This window comes from Tuber melanosporum, assembly GCF_000151645.1.
Source record: "Tuber melanosporum whole genome shotgun sequence assembly, scaffold_16, strain Mel28".
In the NCBI taxonomy this organism is placed as follows: domain Eukaryota; kingdom Fungi; phylum Ascomycota; class Pezizomycetes; order Pezizales; family Tuberaceae; genus Tuber; species Tuber melanosporum.
In genome coordinates this window covers 355,982-370,121 of record NW_003298819.1, presented here as the reverse complement: position 1 = coordinate 370,121, position 14,140 = coordinate 355,982, and the positions used below count along the sequence as shown (strand labels likewise).

The 14,140-nt window shown below is 49.4% G+C and overlaps 5 protein-coding genes; 4 read left to right on the top strand and 1 right to left on the bottom strand.

The window, feature by feature from the left end:
- The first annotated feature begins 986 nt into the window (after positions 1–986).
- Positions 987–2,818, top strand: GSTUM_00004879001 (uncharacterized protein). XM_002836728.2 has 4 exons: positions 987–1,800; positions 1,854–2,246; positions 2,326–2,449; positions 2,510–2,818. The coding sequence occupies exons 1-4, from the start codon at positions 1,664–1,666 to the stop codon at positions 2,585–2,587; spliced, it is 732 nt and encodes a 243-aa protein (XP_002836774.1). The 5' UTR covers positions 987–1,663; the 3' UTR covers positions 2,588–2,818.
- A 383-nt stretch (positions 2,819–3,201) lies between these two features.
- GSTUM_00004878001 (uncharacterized protein) lies at positions 3,202–4,480 on the top strand (the record flags this gene model as incomplete). XM_002836727.2 has 2 exons in its annotated part: positions 3,202–4,026; positions 4,107–4,480. The coding sequence occupies 2 exons, from the start codon at positions 3,202–3,204 to the stop codon at positions 4,461–4,463; spliced, it is 1,182 nt and encodes a 393-aa protein (XP_002836773.1). The 3' UTR covers positions 4,464–4,480.
- A 976-nt stretch (positions 4,481–5,456) lies between these two features.
- GSTUM_00004877001 (uncharacterized protein) lies at positions 5,457–7,921 on the top strand. XM_002836726.2 has 5 exons: positions 5,457–5,633; positions 5,946–5,958; positions 6,051–6,349; positions 6,406–7,055; positions 7,112–7,921. Exons 3-5 carry the CDS (start codon positions 6,170–6,172, stop codon positions 7,725–7,727), a joined length of 1,446 nt encoding a protein of 481 aa, XP_002836772.1. The 5' UTR covers positions 5,457–5,633; positions 5,946–5,958; positions 6,051–6,169; the 3' UTR covers positions 7,728–7,921.
- Positions 7,922–8,916: 995 nt separating this feature from the next.
- On the top strand, positions 8,917–12,255 carry GSTUM_00004876001 (uncharacterized protein). XM_002836725.2 has 2 exons: positions 8,917–11,103; positions 11,183–12,255. Exons 1-2 carry the CDS (start codon positions 9,039–9,041, stop codon positions 11,443–11,445), a joined length of 2,328 nt encoding a protein of 775 aa, XP_002836771.1. The 5' UTR covers positions 8,917–9,038; the 3' UTR covers positions 11,446–12,255.
- A 147-nt stretch (positions 12,256–12,402) lies between these two features.
- Positions 12,403–13,498, bottom strand: GSTUM_00004875001 (uncharacterized protein; the record flags this gene model as incomplete). XM_002836724.2 is given in 5 exon segments in its annotated part: positions 12,403–12,485; positions 12,545–12,660; positions 12,725–13,017; positions 13,036–13,254; positions 13,362–13,498. The coding sequence occupies 5 exon segments, from the start codon at positions 13,410–13,412 to the stop codon at positions 12,403–12,405; spliced, it is 762 nt and encodes a 253-aa protein (XP_002836770.1). The 5' UTR covers positions 13,413–13,498.
- Between the last annotated feature and the right edge of the window lie 642 nt (positions 13,499–14,140).

Here is a 14,140-nt window from a genome sequence, read left to right as displayed (position 1 = left end):
ATTACGCACGGTGTCGCACGAAGAACGTGTTATCTGCTTTCATGTCTTGATTCCTCGAAAATGAGTAAAGCTGCTCACGGAATTTCTTCCACAAAAAAACTTGTTAACTAAGGAGAGGGACTACCACGAGATACAGGAACAAAATCGCCCAGCCTTACCCAACTATCCCAACGTGGGCCTAGGCTATGTCTTGAGGATATTATGGCACTTAGGGAGCGCCGTCTCAGTGCGGCGGATTGGGAGTCTTGCGTTACGGATTGCGATTCACAGGGGATCTGATAAGTCCTGATTAATATCTTAAACTCTCCTGATCATCTATCCGGTGTCCTAAGGACTGGAGAACCCTCGTCACCAGACCCGCACGTCGGAGTATCATAATAATATATACGAAATTTACACTAGTCGCTGAGTGTCAACGACCGAGCTCCAACTGACCGAAAACTAACCCTAGGTTTCGAGATTAGGGATACAGTGAGATAGAGAAGCCCTAATCGAGGGGTGCGGTGAAATATTCCCTTTGTAAGACCGAGTGTTTTCTATGGGACCAAGTGTCTCTGATACAGGTGATCTGAGAGTGGTGATAGGGTACATGCACAGTACAGTACCGGTGCAGTACCGCACATCGTACATCTGATACTAGCCACTGCTCTGAGAGCGTGAAGTGTATGGTGCTGATCGCAGGGCGAGAACTGGGAGGTCCTGGTTGTGAGAGAGTGCCCCGGCATCCTACAGCACCCTGCAGCACCCGTCGGGCTGGGGAAGGGAGAGATAAAACATGGGAAGGGAGAGGCTTCCGCCACATGGACCAACCGGCCCATCGTCCAATGTCGCAGCGCGCGCCACCGTACCCCATCCAATACCGGTACCGCACTCGAGTGCTGCGCCCAAATCGCCCCACAACATCCCTTCCCTGCAGAAAGACATCAGCAGAGAAGCACTACCGAAGCCAAATTCTTCCTCTTCCTCTACTCCCTCCCCGATCTTTTCTGCCGCCCACAGCAAGCGAGCTTCCTTTTCTTTACTCAGTCTTCCCTTCCTCCCCCCCCTTCCCCTCTTCCTTAACGTTTGGTCCCTTTATCGTTCTCCATTTACGCTCCCTCCTTTGCTGCCCCCTTCCCTTCTTCTGGTCTGGTTGGTGGTTTTCGCACTGTACTGTACTCGTACGGCACTTGGTGGGGCGGTCTGCCTTCAATTTTATTTCCCCCTCCCTCTTTCCGGCCCTAATTTTTGTTCCTCTTCTCGATTTGTTGGAGTTGGTCGTTTCTTCCCAATTTCTTTTTTTCCATTAAATTTTGAGCACGCTTTTATTCCCTAGGTTTAAGGGGCGGTTGCTGCCCCGCGTGCAGCTTCAATCCTGTGCTGATCCGCGCAACTGTTGGCTGTCGCTCCTTTCAACGTCCCTCGCTTTTTCCTTCTTTCCCTTAATTAGCCCGATTACACACGCACGCAACCTTATTCTCGTCGTCACACTCCCTATATCCCTGGAGCGAACCCGACGAGTATCCACGGGATACCATCGTCATTCTGTCTGACTTCTGCGGCGGTTCAGGGAAACCCTAACTTCTACAAAGGGGAGCGGAGCTTCGGTTGCTACAGGGTGGACAACCCGTAACACATCTGATCCAAGACACCACCATAACCACCATCCATCTCAACTACGGTCATGGACAATCGGCGTCAATCAGCTGGAGGAAGGGGTGGAGGGGGAGGAGATCGTAACAACTTCTCTGGAAGCAATGCTAATTATACTGGAGGTCCAGGAGGGAATCTTGCCGCACTGGATTGGGTTGTCGGTCTTCGGTAACTCGTCAACCTTTCCGCTCTTCGTACCTAGCTAACAAACCATGCCACAGTATCCGTGTTGTCACGATAATCGATGATACCTATGAAGGGACTATCTACTCTTACGATCCCTTGACCTCAACTCTTGCGTTGATACAGTCGCCTGCTCACCCTCCCCCTACCCCGGTGAATGAGAATGCGAATGTTGCACAATCGTATTCTCCTCAGGACTATCGCATCCTCAAAATCTCGTTCCTCAAAGAAGTTGCGGTCCTTTCAGCGCCAAAACAGCGCTCGGTTGCACAACCGTTCACTAACGCCGAGCCCAAAATCGGAACTGTCGATATTGCGGCAGTGGCTGCTCGAGAAAAGGACGCAGCCAGAGTGGAAGCTGAAAGAATTGCAAATAAAGGAGTCGGTGTTACTAAGGAAGCGCAAGACATTTACGATGCGTTGGCTAGAACGTACGTATTACCGCCTCAATCCCCAGCGCCGCCGTATCGTGGGGTGAGGTTATGTTAACCCTTTCACGGTATGGTATAGAATGAAATGTAGGTGGCACGATAAACAAATCATCGTTTACAATGACGTTATTATCGACGAGCCGTATACTGTGGATCGCGTTAAATCGAAGGATCAAAATGCCTTGATTCATGTTAAGAAAGTGGTATGTGTTTGAAGCTCGGGCCCATTTATATATGTTCAGAGTCGGGTCTGACTGGAATAGCTCGAGGGGGAACGCCGTAAACTAGAGACGCAGCGGAGGGCTGCCACGCCTATCTCGGGAGAGAGGAAGGGCGGATAAGATAGGGCACGATGCATGAGTAATAAAGTACGATAATTTAATAGTAAATTCCCTTTTTCCGGACTTTATTTCAGCGGTGCAATGGGATATCGGATATTGGGGGAAAGGAGTTCTATTTGAGGGGTACAAAAAAGCATTCAAACATGGGAGAGAGGTTGTCGGAGGAGCGGGAAAGCATTGTATTTTTCCTCTTTACGAGAAATAACTCGACGTCTATGAGCGTATCATACATAGGAGGAAATCTCATCACTTAGGCTCGACCATCATTGCGGGCAAGGCTACGGTTTGGGGCGGGCCAGACGTTCGAACGGTAAACTAAGTTAAACATAAAGACTTAGTGTGGAACCAAGTTGAGCCTCAAGCAGCCCACCATCAAAGGTCACCCGCGAACTCCCTTGCTGTCCGGGTAACCCTTACCGGCAGGACCCTTGCTTTTTCTTTTCTTTTTTTCCGGTTACCTGGCGAACTGATCACTGCCCCACAAAAAGTTTATCTGCCCCGCGACAATCATAATATACCCGTAATACAGAAAAAGAAACCTCCAGGAAAAAACACCCTCGGCGAACCTTTCTCATACCGCTGTCATACAAAAACGCTGACCGCGCGCTCACACAATGGCGACAACAATATCAACCCCAGCGCCCACAGACCTGAACACAACCATGCTCCTCCTCGCCTCAGCAGACCACAACACATCCGTCCTAACCTCCCTGTTAAAAACCTCATCCCCGAATGTCCAGGATCCGGATAGCAAGCGGACGCCCCTGCACGCTGCCATTGCAGGATGCGACAAAGACGATCCTCCGGAGAAATTGAGGGCGGCAGAGGATACGCTTAAACTGCTCTTGCAGAATGGGGCCATTTGGAATGACTTGGATAGGGATGGGGAGACACCAGGGTGTGTTGCGTATAGGCTTGGGTTGAAGGGGCTGTATGAGGTTATGGTTGAGGCGGGGGTTAGGGCTGAACTGATACTGGCGAGGCTAGGGGGGTGGGAGGAGATTGAGGATGAGGACGACGAGGATGGCGGGGGCGAAGCGGCAGAGGGGGCGGAAAGGGCTGAAGGGGGAGGAAATGGAATTGGGGTTGCGGTAGAGGTAGTATCGGAGGAGAAAGACGTCAACTCGGAAAACTACCTAAAGTCGGAATTGAAATATCATGAAGACAAACTCCTTGACTCGGACAATAACAGTGTAATGATGGAGTGGGAGAGAGATATCATGGAGCGAAGTGTCGAGGCATTGCTCCCCGGCGACAAACCAGGAAGAAGTATTATGAACATTGGTTTCGGAATGGGCATATTCGACACAATAGCCCAGAAGAAAAACGTCGCCAGACACATAATTGTGGAGCCCCACAAAGACGTCCTGAGAAAGATGAAGGAAGAAGGCTGGGACAAGAAGCCCGGAGTAATGATTCTAGAGGGCCGATGGCAGGATGTTGGTTCCCCAGGCAAACACAGTCCCTCATCCCCTGCCCCGCTATCTTACTCTCAATCGGTCATTGACACGCCAAACAGGTCCTCGGCTCATTAACCCAAACAGGAGAAACCATGGACGCCATCTACTTCGACACCTTTGCAGAGGACTACTCTCAATTGAAGCTTTTCTTCTCAGAGTACGTCATCGCACTGCTCGCCCAGGAAGGTGGACGCTTTAGTTTCTTCCACGGACTCGGAGCTGACAGGAGGATTTCTTACGATGTTTACACTAGAGTTGTGGAAATGGATCTGTTCGGCGCTGGGCTCGAGACCACTTGGGAGGCTTTTGAACTGGGCGAAAGTGAAAGGCGGAAGGACCAGGCCTGGGAAGGCGTAAGGAGGAAGTATTGGACCCTGGGAGAATACAAGTTGCCCATTTGTATGTTTATGGAATAGAAATTACCTTTACGACTCCTTGTACCTCTCGTGAAAGCGGATCTGCATTATGGGGCGGCATTACATATTTGCTGTCTCCCCATTTCACCTTCATAATATCATGCGTGATACCGATAACGTAAACCTGCCCCCCCAAAGCCTCCGAGGCTCGGCACACCGTGGGTGTTCATAGGACGAAAAAGTATTGTGAAAAATCCGGGTATTGCTAAATAGAGCTGAAAAATGAAAGTATAAAAGAACGGTCGCCATTTGCCGTGATGTTGAATCCTGCATGGTGCCGCGGGTTATTATGTCTTGCGAACTTTGTGACCTTTTTTGCGGTTGCCAAGATGATAAGCGTGCAGGGATTAATGATTGATCCCGAGGATGGGTGAAGAGACTTTTTTTTTTCTTTCCCACTATTGGATCAGGGTCCTTACTCCAATACTGGAGGTATGCCGGTGACTCTGGCCGGGGGGGTTCGAGATTTCGTTTTGGAAATTGTGAGGGGTCATGGATGGGGGGGGGATTTTTGGGTGTCCCTGGTTGGGTTCAACTTTCGTCATTTAGACTATATAATACAACAGATCTCCGCCATATCTGCTGTGGGGCAGACAGACGTGCTGTGGTGATGATGTCGAAGGCTTGAAGCAAGCGAGGAATTGATGCATGGTTAAAGTAAAGTTAACTTGTAGGACGTTGCGCGAGCGGTGCAAATTATCAATTGAAAAGGGTACCCAGCGTAACTTTGTGTGCCGGCTGGTCGCACCCTGGACACTCATTGCTGGAGGGAGGGAAAGGAAGGGCACATCCATCTCACAACTAACCCTCCCCCGTCACTGGACCACTATCCCACCATCGCCCCCTTCCTTCCTTGCATTTTTTTTCTTTCCCTCTGTCGGATGATAAAGATTGGACTACTGTAACCGGTAATTTAGTCTTGGTGCAAAGATAAAATCCCCCACCCTCCCTTCAACCACTCTCCTCTTTCCTCCTTCCTCCTTCCAACCACACAACAGAACTAAACGGCAAGATCGTTTTGGTCACTTCATTAACCTCTTTTTTCAATAAACACCCTTTTCAAACTTTAGGCCTTGACAATTCCCTTTTTATCGAAAGGGACTTCTCGCTTGTCGGAGGCATTGAAAGGTTGCCCGTATGCGATTGTTTCCTTCCGAATTCACTTCACAGGTATGTTTTCTTCTCTTTATTGTATTGTCATTACTATCTGCAGTCTTGCGCTGGTCATTTGTCTGCTCCCGCTTTGGCATGCTATATCTCTTGTTGGTTCAACTTGAGTTGGCCTTGTTTGCGTTTGTTTGCACGCTAGAATTTTTCACGCACACCTGCTCTATCTCAGCACGAGTTCCCCCCCCACCTCTTTCTTGCTACCCTTAAATTCTTTATCCTTCCTCCAGAATTGGTTCTGTTCACTCCTTTTTCTTATGCATATTATTGCGCCGTACCCTGAATTGACTGGCTGGCTTGCTGACCGGTTTAAAGGACTACATCTCAGGTACGCAGCGTGCTTGTCGACCCCAAATCCGATCCGGGGATGGAGGGAAGAGGGCTTACACTGCTGAGAGCTGATACTAATATCGGTGGTAGATCACGTCTGGAAAAATTCATCATTCTAAACCGGTATCCTCCGCCATTGGATATCAAAAAATCAATTGCAAAAATCAATTACATTTATACCCTACCCGGACATCAATCTTTTCCAGACGATGTTTGCTCGCCAGATCTTGGCAAAGGGCTTCAAGCCTTCTGCTGCGGCTGCCCGCCTTAGCTTCAGAAATGTGAGGGGTTTAGCTACCATCACCGGTAGTACTGGTAGACAAATGCCGCAGCCCACAAGGGAAAGGAGCACTCCAGTCAGTCATGATCGCGCAACCTTCACTATTAGGGTATTATCACCTCCCCCGCTATCTGCATATAATATTTCGGTCCTGATGGATTGTAGAACGGTCCTATCTTTCATGGCAAGTCGTTCGGAGCTCGTTCCAACATTTCCGGAGAAGCTGTTTTCTCCACCGCCCTAGTCGGATATCCCGAATCCATGACAGACCCATCCTACCGTGGGCAGATTCTCGTCTTCACTCAGCCGCTTATCGGAAATTATGGCGTCCCCTCTGCTGATAGGGATGAGCACGGGTTATTGAAGTATTTTGAATCTCCCAACATTCAGGCTATCGGAATTGTGGTTGCCGATGCCGCGCTCAAGTACTCGCATTGGACTGCTGTTGAGTCGTTGGGTGATTGGTGTGCCCGTGAGGGTGTTCCCGCCATCACCGGTGTTGACACCAGAGCGATTGTTACCTACCTCCGAGAGCAGGGTTCCTCGTTGGCTAGGATCACCATTGGCGAGGAGTACGACGCTGACCAGGACGAGGCTTTTACCGATCCTGAACAGATCAATTTGGTCGAGAAGGTGTCTACCAAGGCTCCGTTCCATGTTTCGAGTAACAATGGTGACTTGCACGTTGCTGTTATCGACTGTGGTGTCAAGGAGAATATCTTGAGGAGTTTGGTCGGCAGGGGTGCAAGTGTTACTTGCTTCCCATGGGATTACCCAATTCACAAATACGCTCACCACTTTGACGGCGTTTTCATGTCTGTTTCCCCCTCTTCCTGCTTTCTCTGGAGATCATCCGCTGATGAGACATTAGCTCCAATGGACCCGGTGACCCGACCCATTGCCAGAAGACCGTCTACCATCTTGGCAAGTTGATGGAGAAGTACAATGGCCCTATCATGGGTATCTGCCTTGGACATCAGTTGCTCGCCCTAGCTGCTGGTGCAAAAACAATTAAGTTGAAGTACGGCAACCGTGCGCACAATATTCCCGCCTTGGATCTCACTGCTGGAAGATGCCACATCACCTCGCAAAATCACGGTTATGCAGTCGATATCAAGACTCTTCCCTCCTCTGACTGGAAGGAATACTTTGTCAACTTGAATGATGGATCCAACGAAGGCATGATCCACACCTCCCGCCCTATCATGTCCACTCAGTTCCACCCCGAGGCTAAGGGTGGCCCATTGGACTCTAGCTTTCTCTTCGACTCTTATCTCCAGCAGGTTGCCGACTACAAGGCTGAGCAAGCTCGTTTTGAACCTTCCAGGAGTGGACGTCCCAATACCTTGTTGGTCGATCTTCTGAGCAAGCAGCGTGTTGGTGTAGTTCCTGAGAACGTGTTAGCTAGCCTCAGCAGGAGGGTAGGGGCTTCTAGGAGTGAGTTTGCTAATAAGAGCGAGGCCACTCCGGCTGCCTCGGCTGCTTGAGCATTCTCTGGCGGTAGTTTCTCTTTTTCCCTCCCGATATCCTGATCGGTTGCCCATCTGGGCTCTGGTTGGGATGTTTATTTTATGTAGTGGGTGGTATTGATGTGTTTTTTTTTTTTTTTTTTGTAATATAGGATGTGGGATTGGGCGCAGGCGAGTTGAATTGAATGAACTTTTCCGTTTTTTGAGGATCATACACACGCTGAGCGACATATGTGCTGTACGCGTATGATAACGTATGATACTTACCAAATACCCATTAAGTTACGACGCCTTTGAATCGTTATCATATATTTTTCCCACGAGCAAACGTATGTTGTGTGGGTTAGGGTTCGTTCTACACTGAGACAAATCTACTCTAGTTACCCTCTGAATACGGTAGCTATGATACCTGTACTTTACTCGAGTAGTAGAACTAATGACCGAATACGGACAATCCCCCGTTACTTCTTGTCACCACTCCCCAAGCTGGCCCCAATGCCCCCTACGGAGAACTTTCACCTGCTTTCTCCTTGACAAGGAATTGACAGGACACTCACGGGGGGGCGCAACTAGTGGTTTCCCTCCTTTTAGTCACAAATCCGGGAAGTAATAGGTAACAAGTTCTCCAATTGGCGCGCGAGGGTGCCCTGTAGCGGTTTGTCTCCAGCAAGTATTCATTTGAGAAGAATGCTTCTAGTTTTTTATAAAAGTCCTTATTCCTCTTTATTGGGTGATGTTTTTTCACCAAGAGGGAATCTGAATGCAATTTACTGTGAATTATGGTATGATAGAAATGCACTCTTATCGCAGGTCTGTCATGGCGGGGCTCGTTGTGCTTGAGAAACTGGAATTAATTGTTTCGTGTTTCATGCATCCCTCTTGCTATGCCCAGCACCCTAACTTTAATTCAGGTATCATAAATAGGCTACGTATTTGTGGACTACGAGTACTATTAACTTTCAGGGCCATCATACATACAAGTATGGTACCATATCGAATCCAACCTGCTACCTGTATATAGTTATTCATACTCGTACATTACCTCAATAATCAGTCATCAGCCTCGCCTCTACATCCTAAGCGAATATCCCGTCACGCTGGAGCAATCGAGCACATGTCTTGGCAATAGCAACCTAAAGGGAATCCCCTCCCAGCCTTGTTTTCTATTCTACTTACTTCCTCTGAATCTTTCTTCACCTTCCTTTCCCTACTCTATCCTCACCCTCTCTTTTCATACCTCCTAACACTCAACGCTCAACACTCAATCATCAATTCCTTAAAAAACTACAACAACCCTCCCCCCCAACGCCCCAATTTACGCGCGGAGACATGCTCGACCCTACCACGCTTTCGTCGCTCAAGGTGACGGAGTTGAAGGCCGAGTTGAAAAAGCGCGGTCTACCTGTTGGAGGATTGAAGCAGGTGCTTGTAGAAAGGCTAGCCGAGCAAGTTATTCAGGAGCGCGCGGCGGCGGAGGCAGAAGCGGCGGCACTGGCGGAGGAGGAGAGAGCAGCGGTAGACGATGCGCAGGGAGAGGAGGTGGTGAATGGAGATGGAATCGCGCCGGATCCTCAACCGGAGCCCCAGCCCGAACCAATACCGGAGGTGGTCGAGGGGGAAAAAGAGGTTGTTCCTGTTCCCCAGGCGGAACCAGAAGCGATTGTTGTCGAGGCTACGCAAGCGGTAGTTGTTGAGGGAAATGTTATAGAACCGGAGGTTATCCAGGAGGAGGCTCCAAAACCTGAAGCTCCAACTGAAGATGAACCGGCTGTGATCGAAACAGCTTCCGAACCTGCACCTGAGCCAGCGACTGAATCTGTTGCCGCTACGGAAGTTGTGGAGGGGGTGGTTTTTGAGGAGAAGGTTGTTGAGCCAGAGGTTGTTGAGAGAGCTTCGGGCCCTGAAGCTGAGCCTGCGCCCGAGCCGGTGGAAGCTGATCCGGTGGAAACTGAGCTGGCGGAAACTGAGCTGGTGAAAACTGAGCCGGTGGAAACTGGGCTGGTGGAAACTGAACCGGCGGAAACTGGGCTAGTGGAAACTGAACCGGCGGAAACTGGGCTGGTGGAAACTGAACCGGCGGAAACTAAGGTTGTTGAGAGAGTTGAAGAGGAGGAAACTGGTGAATTGGTTTTGGAGTCCGGAGCTAAATTTGAGGATGAGGTGGTAGAAGAGGCAGCTTTAAAGGAAGTGACGACCAAGACTGAGATTGCTTCGGATGAGACACCTGGGACTGGGCCAATTATTGAAAAGAAGGAAGAGATTCCCGTTGCGGGGCAGCCAATTTTGGAATTTGAGCCAGAGGCTGAAATGGAGCGAATGAAGCCGGAGGGACTTGTCATTGCTGCTGTCGAAGAGACCACCCGTGAAATGGTTAAGGATGAGGACTCAAACATGGTCGATGCATCTTCACTTTCATTGTCTCCTGAAAAGACTATAGTCCCGGAGCTGACCCCAGCCCACGATGACACTACCGCGGAATCTACTTTAAAACCCGGACCAGAGACAGAGCTTCAACAACCATCTGTCGACCTAATGGATACAAGCGAAGGGCAGACAGACATCCGTAAGCGTAAGCGTCGCTCAATAACCCCAACTCCCTCCTCCGCGCGTGTCGGCGAGCCTGAGAACCAACAATCAAATGAAGGCGCAACCTCAAAGAAACCTCGGCGTGACTCTACAGAAAACCAACCCCAGCGTACGCGTCCTAAGGACGCCCGCTTCAAAGGCCTCTTCAATGACTCCAGTAGTACTGTCACTGCAAACAATCCTCCAACTGCCTCCCACCACTACAACCAAGCAGCCGACCAAGCGATGAATCAATTAATAACTCAAATAGAGGATGAGGATGACGCTCCCATTCCACCTTCAATCCACCCGGCCACCCGAGCGCTCTACATCCGCAACTTCGCCCGTCCGCTTAGCGAGCCGGCCTTGAAGGCCCACCTCACCGCCCTCGCCTCTCCTCCTTCCTCTACTTCCGCCGTTACAACTAGCCAACCGCCAGAGCCCCCGATAGAGTACCTCTACCTCGACACCATCAAAAGTCACGCTCTAATAATTTTCACCACCCTCACTGCCGCAACCCGCGTGCGTGTTGGAATCCACACGAAGGTTTGGCCGAACGAACGTTCCAGGAAACCACTCTGGGCGGACTTTGTCCCCGAGGAGTCGGTTGCGGGATGGGTTGATAGGGAAAAGCAACGTGGCCCCGGAGCCCGCTGGGAGGTCATTTACGACCGTGAGGCCGGCGAAGGCGGGGTTCGTGCCGAGTTGGAAGAGGTTGGGGGTAGAAGAAGAATTGGCCCCGGTGGGAATACCGGAGTAGAAGTTTTGGGGGCTCCGACAGGACCGAGAGGGGAGAGGAGGGGTGTCCAGATTACAGAGAGAGAATTTGGTTCGTTGTGCTTTGCTTACCTATCCCCTTTTGCTTTTTTATTTTGCACATTCTTCTAATTTTATTTCTCCTTTTGCAGGTGCTAGATCCAACTTCTCTGCCGCAACCACCGACCCCACCATCACCAACAGCGCAACCCAGCGCACCGCTACCACTGGTGGCGGCGGAAGAATCGTGGTTAAGGACCTCGACCAACTCTTCCGCTCCACCGTCACCAAGCCGAAACTATACTGGATACCTGTGGACCCGGACATTTCCAGGGAACGCTTGGCAGCATACGAGCGCGGTCGTGGCAATACTGGTAATGCTGGGGCTGGCAGCGGTTTTAGGAGACGCCGTTGAACGTCTTCAGGCTTTTACATTCTTACCCGGTCTTGACTTTTTATTCGCATGGTAGCTACGGATTTCTTTCTTTCTCCCCTTCCCAATTGGAGAAGGGGCTGGTTTCTGACTATAAAGACGGGTTGTTCTACTCTTTGGTGCTCTTTTTTGTTGGTCTTTTCTTTTTCGTTTCTCAAAGTGGTTTGGATTTGTTTTGTTTCCCCGCTAGCCTGCTTGCTCGCGGGATCCCTTGATGGAAGGAGTTCGAAGAAAAGCTTACCTCCTAGAACAGAATGGAGTGGAACGTCTAACGAAGCTGGGAGGGAACGGGCAATGGACAATGTGGCGATTTAAAGAAAATGTGTGGGAGTGTACCAATAGTTTTTTCTTTTCTTTCTTTTCTTTTCTTCCGGGTGGTGCTTTCTTTCTTTTTCTTTCCTTTTCCTTTGCTTTTACAAGTACCTGACGGGGCGGCAGGAGTATTAAAAAAACGACAGACAGAATACATTACTCACTCGGTTGGTTGCTTTCTTTTTATATACCATAATTCCTTCATTCGCAGGTTATATCGTGGTTCCGTTCTATCCAAAAATTGGGCTGGGATTCCTTTTTTGCTCTTCCTTGCTTAAATTCCTGCGAACAAAAAAGTCTAGCTAGCATGGATGTCTGTCCACCCGTCTGTCATGAGAATGGATGGGTGGAGTAAGAGGCGAGCGAGTGGACAGAATGAAGTGAAGCATCATAAGTAGGAATAAACATGAATGGCGTGGAAGTGTGAGAAATTCTAAGTTATGTATAAATACGTGTTGTACTTCCATGACCTTTTTTTTTCTTATTCTTTTTTTTCGCTCCATAATAACAATAATATTGTTATAATAATATTATTATGTGAGGAATAGGTGCTGATGAAGGGTCAAGGGTCTAAAAGGGAGAGAGGGGAGTGAAAGATGGGATGGGGTAGTATAGGATACAAGGTCATTAAATAGCGCCTAGTTCCTTCAATCGTGAGATTAGACCATCTACTGAGTCGACCTTTCCACCACCTTGGCGTGGGGGTGGTTCTAGTGCCGTTAGCAAAGAAAGGGAAAGGGTGGGGGGCTTGGGAGGAGGGGGGACATACCGACGACCTTCAAAGTCTCCAACCTCTTCCCGAACTCCACGCTGAAGTCCGCCAGCGTCTTCTTCTCTATCGGTTTCTTCTTTGCTTTCATGATGTTCGGGAGAGTAGCGTATCGCCTATATACCACCAGGTAAAACGTTAACCTCTCACACACCCAACAGGAGATGGAAAAACCCCCACGGCTCATTAAGTCTCAAATCCGTCGTGACCACCGCAGGCAACTTCACCCTGACCACCTCCTCCCCACCATCCACCTCCTTCGTAACGACGACCTCACTACCCTGCACATCCACCTTCGCAGCCTGCGTAGCCTGCCCCCAACCCAGCAAGCCGGCAAGCATCTGTCCAGTCTGTCCAGAGTCATCGTCAATGCTCTGCTTCCCGCAGATGACCATGTTGCACCCCTCCTTGTGCACCACCTCCCTCAACAACTTCGCCACAAAGAGTGGCTCCAGATCGCTCCCCTCCCCCTGCTTCCCGTCGAGTTCCACGAGGAGCGCGCGGTCCGCTCCCATCGCCATGGCGGTGCGAAGCGTGTCGGCCGCCTTGGCCGGCCCGGCGGAGAAGGCAAGAATGTCCCGCACCGCGTCACGGTTGCGTTCCCGTAAGCGCACGGATTCTTCGATGGAGAGCTCGTCGAAGGGGTTCATGGACATTTTCACGCCGGAGGTCACAACGGCGGTTCTGGTGGCGTTGACGCGGGGTTTTATCTTTTATTTTTATTTATTTTTGTTTTCGTTAGTTATTAGTTAAGGGCTTGTCTTTTGTGGAAAATAAAAATTTAGAAGTAGAATTAGGATTGATGGGGGGAAGGTACAGCGTAGTCTATGACCTGCTTTATTGGAACGAGAATGCGGAGGGAGGTCATTGCTGGGTATTGCTGTTGTATTTACGGTTTGTTGGGGAGGAATTGAGTTGAGAGGATAGGGATGTGTCGCCGTGCGTGGTGAAGGTGATGGAAGTTGGAGGTTGGGAGTCGAGTACAATACTGTACGACGATGTGTAAAACTTGCCCGAGGGTTTCAGATCGGCATGTGCCGAGAGTTAAAAGTGAAAAAAGGTGGGACTTTAGGTGTTTTGACCTCCCCCACCTTGGAACCCGACCTACCGGTATCATAATAATATTATAATACCGGTAAATTATTTCATTCAGGAAACGAGAGCACATCAAAAGTCATGAATTTACGTCTAGAAATGAGAAAACCTACACAATACCAGCGTGTCACGGACGTTCCCTATAGAATACCGCTGAACGTTTCCATATACCAGTGAACTGAATGTTTTAGAACAAAAATGGGCTTTGCTCAATGAACTAACTTAAAAAAATTGACTATTACCCCAACAATGAGCAATGACAATGGTTTCCTTGGCAACAGACAGGAAGAGTAAAACAAAACAAATAGTGAGATTGTTTTGTAGCATAAATAGCGAGTAAAAAGAAGTATTTAGGACTTTAGGTTGAGAATTGAAAGACTTGTCAGCCTGAGAAAACCTCAAATTACAAAAAAAAAAAATTTAAAATGTTTTTCTGCCAGTCCTCCAAATGAAGCAAAAATGCCAGTTGAAGTTGGAGTTCTGTTTACCACCTGGGAGGAG

Bases quoted from the DNA above. Each gene is read 5' to 3' on its own strand.
- GSTUM_00004879001 (XM_002836728.2), top strand. From the start codon at position 1,664: ATGGACAATCGGCGTCAATCAGCTGGAGGAAGGGGTGGAGGGGGAGGA. The intron at 2,247-2,325 runs GTACGTATTACC...GGTATGGTATAG, and splicing joins TACGATGCGTTGGCTAGAAC to AATGAAATGTAGGTGGCACG. The intron at 2,450-2,509 runs GTATGTGTTTGA...TGACTGGAATAG, and splicing joins TGATTCATGTTAAGAAAGTG to CTCGAGGGGGAACGCCGTAA.
- GSTUM_00004877001 (XM_002836726.2), top strand. From the start codon at position 6,170: ATGTTTGCTCGCCAGATCTTGGCAAAGGGCTTCAAGCCTTCTGCTGCG. The intron at 6,350-6,405 runs GTATTATCACCT...GATGGATTGTAG, and splicing joins GCGCAACCTTCACTATTAGG to AACGGTCCTATCTTTCATGG. The intron at 7,056-7,111 runs GTCTGTTTCCCC...ATGAGACATTAG, and splicing joins CACTTTGACGGCGTTTTCAT to CTCCAATGGACCCGGTGACC.
- GSTUM_00004876001 (XM_002836725.2), top strand. From the start codon at position 9,039: ATGCTCGACCCTACCACGCTTTCGTCGCTCAAGGTGACGGAGTTGAAG. The intron at 11,104-11,182 runs GTTCGTTGTGCT...CTCCTTTTGCAG, and splicing joins GATTACAGAGAGAGAATTTG to GTGCTAGATCCAACTTCTCT.